This window comes from Microchirus variegatus (assembly GCF_963457635.1).
Source record: "Microchirus variegatus genome assembly, chromosome: 5".
Lineage (NCBI taxonomy): Eukaryota > Metazoa > Chordata > Actinopteri > Pleuronectiformes > Soleidae > Microchirus > Microchirus variegatus.
Window position 1 is genome coordinate 23,147,499 of NC_139806.1, and position 11,578 is coordinate 23,159,076.

General features: G+C 45.4%; 1 protein-coding gene across 1 annotated transcript; it reads right to left on the reverse strand.

The window, feature by feature from the left end:
• Positions 1-244: 244 nt before the first annotated feature.
• Positions 245-3,702, reverse strand: il13ra2 (interleukin 13 receptor, alpha 2; the record flags this gene model as incomplete). Its single annotated transcript, XM_083889629.1, has 7 exons — positions 245-424; positions 570-724; positions 814-998; positions 1,292-1,412; positions 1,489-1,645; positions 3,208-3,359; positions 3,627-3,702. The coding sequence occupies 7 exons, from the start codon at positions 3,700-3,702 to the stop codon at positions 245-247; spliced, it is 1,026 nt and encodes a 341-aa protein (XP_083745755.1).
• Positions 3,703-11,578: the final 7,876 nt, after the last annotated feature.

Consider the following 11,578-nt stretch of genomic DNA (forward strand, 5'->3'; position numbering starts at 1 on the left):
AGTTGCAAAAGCAATGCATATGTAGACTTGTACCATGTCCCATTCAGGTTCAGGAACAGGTTCTTTTGAGGTTCTTTCTAAGGGAGCAGCACAGACACACACACACACACACAAACAAAACCATTTATCTGATAAGTGAATAAAAATGCCCAAAAGAAAGCAGAACATTTTTAAAAAGCGAGATTTTCCCAGGTGGCATTTGGTATAAAGAAGTTTGAGAACCACTGCTTCATTCAATTTCTGCTCACAAACCTTCACACTGGACGCAAACATTACCTGGATGGCAAAATGAACGACTCCATTCACTCCAGAAGCTGCTGTCTGCACAATACTTGTGCAGTTTGGAGCGAACCCTGAAGCAGTTTCTTTCAGAGCCGTGGACGAGCTGCAGAGTCAGGCTTGTTTGTTCAGTTAAAGTCTGCTTCTGCTAAGATTGGAAATACGCAAAAGAGATCGAGATCAGAGGGTTAATACTCGGTGGATTAACTGTCACAATAAAAGTGAATTGAATGTTTTGGTTTCATGTCACGGTGGAGTTGTGTGAGGTGTATGCATCATCTGAGTCATACCAATTTTGTTTTCTCAGCTGGTTCCTCTTCACTGTGCTCCACCTCCCATTCAAGGCAGTGTCCGGGAACGTTCCCAGCAGGAAGCTCCCAGTGGATTTCCAGCTGTGAGTTTGGACCCGTTTGCAGATGCAGCCTCTCTGTGGTCCCAGGTTTCACTGTAAAATAATTTAAAAAAACACAGTCAAAACACGACAACGACAGTTAGTGGAGTGATTCTTTGGACTTCTCCATTACATGTATGTACCTTGGTTTTGGGTTTGCAGGGAGATGAATGTTGCCTTCAAAGGCCCCTGAGGTGAGGAACCATTTAAGCAGAGATTGATATCAGTGAAATCAGGGAGAGCTTTTCCTGAGAAGTTGCAGCCAATCCTGATTCCACGTGAGATGATGTACTTGGGGCATTCCTCCGCTCGTTTCAGTTTCTTGTGCCTGTGAAAGTAGATTTGGTGTTTGTTCGAACGTGCTCAGATCATGGAAAAAAAGGATTCTATGCACCTTTGGATAATTGCTATGTTGCTAAGGAGTGCCAGTGGATTACAGTGTGTAGCTTTTCTGCAAACTATCGAAGCTTTACAAAAGCATTTCACACGGCATTAAAAAACACACGGTATAATAAACAAATTCATGAAAATACCAATTAAATACACACAAGAATAAGAAAAAAGTGAGATAAAAGGATTACGTGAACTCTCTGCTTCACTTCAGCTGGACATACAACATACCAGAAATGTAGATTTTGCTGTGCGGCGGCTGACAACTTTGGGCTTCTTTTCCATTTGCACTCCATGTTCTCCATGTTGTAGAACACACAGATAAAATCCTTGACCTCAGTACCCACAACACCTGCAGAGGTATACAAACATCACTGTCAGTTCACATTTTTTGATGCACTTATGTGTAAAAACCTCATAGACCTGACCTGTGCTGGGAGGTTTATGGACCAGTTCAGAGTAGCTTTCACTCTTGACCATGGTGCCGTTGGTGCAGGGTCCACTCAGCAACGTGTACAATCTCACTCTAACGTCTTTCATCAGATCAAACTGGGCGCTGTATGACCTCTGTGTTGTCCTGATAGCCTGTCATTGCAGAAACACAACTCTGTTGTTCAGGTTACAGCTCACAATTCATATATACAGTAAGTGTCTGTAATCTCTTTCCTTGTTTCTGGGTTAACCAACGGGGTTAAAGGGCGTTTTCAGGGTTAAGACCTGGTTTAGGTTAGTGTTAGACATTTAGTCGTGATGGTTAAGGTTAGTGTAATGGGCTATGGGCTTTGTTATATCTGTGAGGTTTTCTGTGTTAGTAGTTCTCATGAAGTCTGGTCCAAAATGAGGCAGAACCTCATTTCTGAAGTCATGGTCAGGTTTGGGGATAAGAAAATATTTGAAATGTGGCTTTAAAGTTAAGGTTAGGATTAGGCATTAAAGCTCACGTAGAGTGGTCCTGTTGCACATATATGTGAATTATGGAGGTCTACTAACATACATTAACTTGTTTTTATGGTCAAAAACCTCCTAGTTGCTGTAAACGAGCAGATAGAAATCCTCTTTTCTGACGCAGTTCCCCAGCCGCGAGATTTGAGACTCAACTCTCACCCCCAGAAGACAGAGTCTTGTGATTGGCCAGTACTATTCAGCACACCAGCTCTCAGAAGCGCAGCTCCCCCCTCTGGAACGGTGGATGCACTGCTCCTCATTATCAAAACATTGTTTTAACAATGTTTAAAAATAGCTTCGTCACGACTCCCCGCCGCAGTCCCTTTTATGACTTTGACCCGGAGTCAGACCCAGAGTCAGAAGACACTGTCGCTCGTGAAACACCTCCACAACGGACGATATTCTTCTTCTGCGGTTCAATGTACGCAACCGGATGTGCCCGAACTAGTGCCCGGACCAGGATGATCGGCTGTTCCGGAGAACCGCTGTTTACGTAACCGGACCAGAGATCTTGCTGAGCCCGAGATTTCAATAAAACACAGCGTTCTCAGCAGTGGCTTAAATGTTTGTTTAGAACCTTCAGGGCTTCTTAAACAAGGTAATGACGCAGATACACACTAAAAAACAGCGTTAATTGGAACTGCCGGTCTAGTCCGCTTTAACTCATCATGGTTAAGGATAAGGATATTGCTTTGTTTTGGCTGTCTACACTCTTAGAAATAAAAGTGCTAAGTAGAACCATATAAGGTTCATGGCCTGTCCTCATAAGAGAACCCTTTTGGCATTTTAAAACCCTTTATTTGGGTAAAGAGGTTTTAAAGGGTTCTCTGGATCAAAATGGTTCTTACTGGAACCATTAGTGTTACCAAGAACCCTTGAAAAACCCTTTTTGGCACCAAAACCAAGTGCTGAATGATTTACAGTCATTATTGTAAAAATCTGGATAGACTTTTGCATTCATCCTTGATGGGACCTTGATTTTTACTTATTTTTATTGAGTGACCAAATGCAATTACTCCTTGGTTTTGTTTTGTTTGTGCATCAAAAATACAATTTGATTATTCACCTCTCAGGAGCCTGTTTGTTTACCTGATCTGCTCACTTCAGGCTGAGGTGACATCATCTAAAGGTTATTACTGCTCTTTTATGTATTTATGTTACGTGTACAGTATGTATGAGCTAGTAAAATGGTAAGCACTTACAGTCCAGCTGTCCTTATATGTGTTGAAATACTCCAGCTGATAGAGTTTTGGACACTGGGTCGTGTTGATCAGGCTGGCTGGAGGGCTCCATGTGATCTCAAGATATCCAAGATGACCAGGGTCTAAGACCGCAATGTCCTCAGGAGGATACACTGCAAGTGAAAAAGGATTTATATTTACAAAGGGCACAAAACATGAGGAAGTGTCACAATCTCACCTGCACCTTCCTCACATATTATTATTATTGTTTGTGTCGCTGCTCTTCCTCCTTCTCTCTCTGCAGGGGGCGTAGTTGACCTACTTCCCCTCAAGACGCCGGTGATTGACTACACCTGCACCGTTCCTCTTCACCGGCGTCAGATCGTTGTTCATGCTCAGTTGGTAATGTTGTTCGCTAGATGCTGTCGCTTTAAACTTACCTTCTGCTGGATACTCACTCGTCTCTCCTCGCTCCAGGTCGCCACGTCTCCTGCACCTCCGAGAGCCACTGGTCATTGTCTGCTTTCCCTATTCTCCTAGGAAACTCCTCTGTTGACTTCATCTCCCAGTGAGTTTGTTCCGTGTAGGAACATCGCCAGATCCGCGAGCCAAACCTGCCGCAGCTGCACTCTCACTTCTCTCTCACCTTCTCTCTCACCCGTTCACTTCCGCCTTTTGTGAAGTCGCTTTAAGTTGTATTTTTTGTAAATAAATATTATTGTTTTTCACATACTTCCGTCTCAGTCTGCTTTCAGGTCCACCTCCATAGCTAAATCATAACATAACGATCTGACCAAACATGGACCCGGCGGACTTTGATTCACTTAGACAAGCACTCGCTACACAAGGCACTTTAATCAGTCGTCACAATATCCAACTCTGAAATAACTAATCAATCCGGGAACTTGTCGCTAACATCGCCATGCTTGCTATCCAACCAGCGGCCGCAGCTACTTCCTCCTCCGCTAACACGGGGAGGAACGCTGTTTCTGGTAGTTCCGGGTTAGCCGCTCCATCGTCTCTGCCACGGGAACCTTTCATCCCCATTCCGGAGCGATTCTCTGGAGAAATAGGTAGATGTGCGGGTTTTCTATTTCAGTGCTCCTTGGTTTTTAATTTACAACCACTCACGTACCCTACTGATAGTGCAAAGATCGCGTTTATCATTAACCTGCTGTCTAGTAGAGCCGCTCAATGGGCGACAGCTACGCTTTGTAGCGCTGCTCCGTCTTTCGTCACCTATGCCTCTTTCACTGCCGCACTCCGCAAGGTTTTTGATCACTCAATTCAAGATTCCGACATAGCCACAAGGTTGATGAACACCACCCAGGATAATTTCGCCATCCAGTTCCGGATTAATGCCGCGGAGAGTGGCTGGAACGATTCTGCTCTCAGAGCAATGTTTATTAAAAATTTAAACGGGGAACTCAGGGACGAGTTAGTAACGATTCATCTGATCTCGACTCTCTCATTTCATTATCCATCCAACTTGATAATCGCCTCCGTGAGAGACGCCGCGAAGGAATGGTTACTTCACGCCGTGTAGCTAGCACGCCACCGCTAACACCAACCACGTCATCGGCTCTTCCTCACTCTTCCTCATCTCTCTCTCTACCTCTCTCTGATCCTCACGAACCCATGCAGCTGGGTCGGGCGTGGCTTACTCCTACGGAGAGGACCCTGAGACTCAAGAGTGGAGAATGGCTGTACTGTGGGGGGTCGAATCACCAACGGAGTTCCTGTCCTCTTCGGCCAAAGGTCTGAGCCCGTCAATACACGCTGGAGTGTTGGCGGGCGGAGCAAGTTCCTGCCCAGCTCATAAGCGAGTCTCCCTCCCTGGCAAGATCCGTTGGTCGCAGCAGTCTGTATCCCTCTCCTGTTTGGTCGATTCTGGTGCCGATGACTGCTTTATCGACCTACAAGTCGCTAACCAGACTGGGATTCCCACAGTTCCTCTCCACGAGCCCAAGAAGATCCTCGACCTGGACGGTAGATGCCTGGCTACGGTGACTCATCGCACTCAACCCATCACCCTCGTCCTCTCTGGCAACCATCACGAGCTGCTTCAACTGTTCCTCATCCCGTCCTCTTCGGCACCTGTCGCTCTGGGTCTTCCATGGCTGGCTCTCCACAACCCCAGATTCGATTGGGCAACGGGGCAACTCTCTGGCTGGAGCGTCGCCTGTCATTCCTGCTGTCTCCACTCCGCCATGCCTTCCTCTGCCATGGTTCCTTCCACCACACCAAAACCTCCAGACCTGTCCTCCATTCCTAAGGTCTACCACGATCTCTGTGAGGTTTTTTCAAAGGAACTGGCCCTTTCTCTTCCACCTCATCGGCCGTACGACTGTGGGATCGACCTCCTTCCTGGTGCTTCTCTTCCCTCCAGTCGGATGTCCAACCCGAACGTAGCAGCATGGAGGAATATGTGAACCAGTCGTTGGCCGCAGGACTCATACGCCCTTCTTCCTCTCACGTCGGTGCAGGGTTCTTCTTCGTTCAGAAGAAAGATGGAACTCTAAGACCCTGCATCGACTACCGTGGCCTCAACGACATCACCATACATAATAACGCTCTTCCCCTCCTGGACGCTGCCTTTAGCCCGCTCTGCAAGGCCCAGTTCTTCACCAAGCTCGATCACCGCAACGCCTACCACCTGGTCCGCATTCGAGAGGGCGATGAGTGGAAGACAGCGTTCAACACCCCGATTGGTCACTTCGAATACTTGGTGATGCCCTTCGGACTGACCAACGCCCCGGCGGTCTTTCAGCACCTGGTGAACGACGTGCTACGAGACATGCTGCACAAGTTCCTCTTCGTCTATCTCGATGACATCCTGATTTTCTCAGAGACCGAAGAGGAACATGTAAAGCATGTCCGTCTTGTCCTGCAGAGACTATTGGAAAATAAACTTTATGCTAAAGCAGAGAAATGCACGTTCCACACCTCTTCCCCTTCCTGGGGTTTATCGTGGACCAGGGGAAATTATCACCGGACCCAACCAAGATCAGCGCGGTGAGAGACTGGCCCACACCGTCCACACGGAAGCAGCTACAACGGTTTCTTGGATTCGCCAATTTCTATAGGCGATTCATAAGGAACTATAGTAAGGTGGCTGAACCCCTCACTCGACTCACTTCCCCGCAACGAACATTCACCTGGTCCAACGAGGCTGACACAGCTTTTAACCAGCTCAAAGAACTGTTCACCACTGCTCCCATCCTCTCCCACCCTGATCCCAGCCGCCAATTCATCATGGAGGTGGACGCCTCTGATACTGGGGTAGGGGCGGTCCTCTCTCAACGCTCTGCTCCGGACCAGAAACTACACCCCTGCGCTTTCTTCAGTTGTCGTCTGTCTCCAGCGGAGATAAATTATGACGTGGGAAATCGGGAGCTGCTGGCCGTCGTCATGGTGTTGGAGGAGTGGAGGCATTGGTTGGAGGGGGCCTCTCAACCATTTATCGTATGGACTGACCATAAAAACCTCTCATACCTACGAAACGCCAAGAGACTGAACTCTAGACAGGCATGCTGGGCCCTCTTCCTGGGCCGTTTCACCTTCACCCTCACCTTCCGACCCGGCTCCCGTAATGTGAAACCCGATGCCCTTTCACGACAGTTCTCACCTGATCCACCTTCCACATTCCCGACCCGATTGTGTCTCCCTCCTGCATCGTTGGGGCTGCGTCATTGCCTGTGGAGGGGGGGCGTTTCAACGGGCACAGCAGGATGAACCTGATCCTGGGAACGGACCTCCCAATCGACTCTTCGTACCCAACTCGGCTCGGTCAGAGGTCCTGCAGTGGGCGCACGGGTCCAAACTCACCTGCCATTCAGGAAATGCTTGCACCCTCCGCTTCCTGCGACAACGGTTTTGGTGGCCCTCCATGCTGCAAGACACGTCCACCTTCATCCACGCCTGTCCCACCTGCGCCCGGGGGAAGACGACAAATCAACCACCGGCTGGCCTCCTGAACCCGCTCTCCATCCCTCGTCGTCCCTGGTCACACATCGCGGTGGATTTCGTTACTGGCCTTCCTCCTTCCTGTCTCAACACCACGGTCCTGACGGTAGTAGACCGCTTCTCTAAGGCGGTACACTACATCCCTCTACCCAAACTACCAACCGCCTGGGCGCATCCGTTAGTCTCTCCTCCGCATATCACCCCCAATCTAACGGCCAGACGGAGCGGGCTAATCAAAGTATGGCGAGTGCTCTACGTTGTGTGGCAGCAAGTCACCGAGCCTCCTGTCGCTCCATGCTTCCTTGGGTCGAATACGCCCACAACTCCCTCACCTCCGCTTCTACAGGCATCTCTCCCTTCATGGCCTCCCTCGGATACCAACCCCCCCTCTTCGAGTTCCAGGAAGAGGAGATCGATGTTCCCTCCGTCCAGGCCAACCTCCGCCGCTGCCACGCTGTCTGGAGACAGGTCCGGGCGTCTCTGTAACGATCTTCCCTTCAATCCCAGAAGCAAGCAAACCGCCACCGTATCCCTGCCCCGAACTACCAACCTGGCCAGAAGGTCTGGCTCTCCTCCAAAGACCTCCCCCTTCAGGTCGAATCCAGGAAGTTGGGTCCTCGGTTCATCGGTCCCTTTCCCATCGACCGTATAATCAACCAGTCCTCGGTTCGACTCAAGCTACCCAGGTCCTTGAAAATACACCCTACTTTCCATGTCTCCCTCCTGAAACCCGTGGCGGAATCGGAGCTGGTTGGCTCTTATTATTAGTTATAATTACAAACCTTAAGGCAAATATTTCACAGCTAAATCATCAAGCACCAGTAGAACAAAATGAGGCTATTTATTATGCACCACATTCAATTATTTTGTATACATAAGTCATAAAATGTTAAGCATATAAGCAAAGAATGGCAGGCATTAATAAATGAAGGAAACAAAGACAAACCCTTAAATCCGATGCAATATGTGTTTTCCCACCAGGTGATGAAAAGTAACATCAGCACAGCTGGATGAATCGCTGGAGATTTATTTTCCATCAGTAGATGTTTGTTAATAAGAAAGACTGAAGAGAAAAAAAAGTTATATAATTAGATCTAACTGGTATAATAAATGAAAAAATGCAGAACTAAAAAAAATAATTTAAAAAATAGAAGCCACACAAAAAATACACAAAAAATGTCCAAAACAGTTTCTGAGCGACTTCTCTCTGCAATATTATGTTAGATTAAAGTGACTGAAGCTTTGAAACATCAGACATACGAGTGGGAGGGAGTGTTTTCCTTCTGCAGCAAGTTCAGACAAATTGCGACGACTGAGACACAATAGGTGGGCCAACACATTTAAATGGCCAGGAGTGAACTATTACTGGCATGGAAACACTGGGGGGATCATTTTTCCACAGAAATTCTGCTTAACCCTGTGTGATGACTCTGAACAAAGGATTTGTTCAGGCACAAACTAAGAGGATGGTTTATTACTAATAATATCTTTCACTGCTGGCAGATTGATTTATTCACTGGATGATTTGTCATCCTGGATTTGATCTCTATCCAGGAACATCTTTTTCTTCTTTCCTGCCTTGTCCCTTGTGTCATGTTGCACAAATTGTCCTCATGTCCTCCATCACAACGTCCATGAACCTTCTGTGGTCTTCCTCTTTTCTAATCCTGTCCATCCTGGTCATCCCAAGAAAAATCTCAGCACCTTTAAAGAAGGAATAAATTCCCACAGTCTTCATCTCGTTAGTTACCAAAACAGTTTAATCGACTCCAGTTTATGCCACAAATAACTCATTGCATCTGAAAAAGATTAGAATAAAGACAAGAATCTCTGACCTGCAAAGAACTTGACTTTATTTCATATTGACATGTTTGTTTTTATAAGAAAACCCTGGAGTTTATACAGATGATATGTACACGTTCAGCCTTTCAGTATTTTTTGCATGCACTTTGACTTCTAAAATACAAAAAGCTTGTATACATGAGTCTTCTCGGCAGTGTAGTATTCAGACATGACTCACTATTCCACTGTTTTCTTTGGATGAGATGTTAAATTACAATTAAGTACGCCTATGCTATTGGCTTTCGGCATACAATAAAATAAAGTAGCAGTTACAGATGTAGCTTTTGTCAGATAAATAATCACATAATTGGCACCACTACATAAAAATAAGTGCCAATTTGACTCCATGTGAATGTTAATCACATAGTTTGAACAGGAGTGTCACGTAAAAGGAAAAATCTGTACATTGTTCCCCTTAAAAAAAAACAAAAAAAAACGCTCAACCTTGATCCCAGGCTTTGTAAACTTCGTTTGGTCTGCGCAACAGGACAAGAACAGGATGTAAAACACCATGTTCACATGTGAAACTCACATTAATGTCTGTTTAAACAGAATTCCCCCCACCGCCAGGCAAGGCAAACCTTTGGAGAATATTTTACGCTCACATTTTCTCACATCAGCCTTAAAACAACACCCACATTCAACACCCAGATTCCTCTGTAAATTATGGGGAACAAAACATATCATTCTTGACCTCCGGGTCAGCGTAATATTTATCAGATCCAGCAAAAGATATCTAATGATTGTGGCACCAATAATATTTTTTCAATGGAAGTTCCTTGGGTTAAAAGAAGTGCAAAAAGAAAGGGTGAGTCAACAATAGGACATAGCTGGATCTCAGCTGCTTACGAGTAAATTAGTCATTCATCAGAGTGTTTTATGGAAAATGACCAGTGAAACATGAAAGAGCGTGCTACTGTGCTCAGATGACTCAGGATATAACAAGGTACGATACAATTCAAGATTTGTTCAAACCTTTCTAGTGCATGCCTTGACTGATCCAGTGCTATTATGGAGATGTTTCAACAGTGACAAATGAGACAGTGGTTCAGATCATGGTCAGGTTGTGTCTGAAAGTGGAACTTTAGTTTTAACACGTCCAACACACCTGATTCAAATGTTCAGCTCATCGACCAGTTGAACATTTGAATCAGATGTGTTGGAGCAGGGAAACGTCTCAGACATGCAGGGGCAGTGAGTCCCAACGACCAGAAACACTATCACAACACACACAACAAAAATATTAACAGATGACTTTTGTTTTGTTGTTAGGTATGGGATGGTGGAGTGGCACCCAGTCATGTGCTGCAAAGAGTATTTTATTTATCTTTGCTTTCAACATTAACAGCTCAATCCATAAAGTGGCCCTTTGGTGTAGACAGGTGTCCGTCTTGTTTGATAGCTAAGACGATAAAGGATGACCCGAGTCTGCTTTGCATGATTGCATGCAGCCCAACACCAATATCATACTATTTCTAGCAGAGAAAATGTGCAACACATGACCTTGGGGCTGATTTGATGCATAATATTTTTCCACTATAAATGTGCACTTCTTTGGAAAAGGCTGGAACAAATATCAGACAACACAGCTCATTCAGAGGAAGAGGTTTAAACCTCTATAGCACTAAACACCTCCGGGCCAATCAGAGCAGCAGCTCATCTGAAGAACTGCTTATATGGAAATACAATCTGACACATCCTGTTCATGTGAAGGTGAAAACAAATACTGAGAGATGCCTAGAACTATAATTTAATGGCATAGACTGCACATAAAAATGGAAATCGTCTTCCTATTTGAAAAGTGAAGGAAATAGCAGTGAGAAAATGCAGGTTAATTTACCAAATTGTAACAAATCAAAGCAACCTCTTTTTTAAGGCACAATAGTTAATATTTTATGTTTCTGCACGGTTTAACACAATTAAACAAAAACTCTTAGCCTTATTAGAAAAGCATGTAGCATTGCCACACGTGTCCCTTAATTGGATTTTAACTGATGTCAAGAGTGAGAAATTAAGTTTCATCCACTGTCCTCCACAGTCATGATGTGTTGCATAAAAATACCAGTGTGAAGGAATAAATAATAAAATGGATGCCTGCACAGAAAATAAAAGACAAAAGAATCAAGGTGAAAACACACAAAGCAAAAACACTTGAAAACACGCATTAAAAAAACAAAACCCTGAATAAATAAGTAAATATTTCCCTGAAACAATAAATCGTATCAGAATCAAAATACAGCAGAGTGGTTGGGCTTTAAGATAACACCATGCCATGTGTGGAAGAGTATTTTCCTCCAAGCAGCACTGAGCCAAAAACACATACAGTACAAACTCATCTGAGGTGATGCAAGGTATAAGGTTGTAACTGCTTTGGTGGTGACATGCCTGATCAGCTGCTGTTACGGAGGCGTGATCGTCCGGTCAGATTTGACGGGTCGACCACGCCTGCTGTTGTCCTGATAAGGCACGTCACCTCCCTAACAGTCAGTCAGGTGACAGTTCAGAGGAAGTGGTTAGCAAGGTAAAGGACGAACCAAAAAAACAACAGCCAAACATGTTGTCACAGTGGTTTAAATGTCACTCC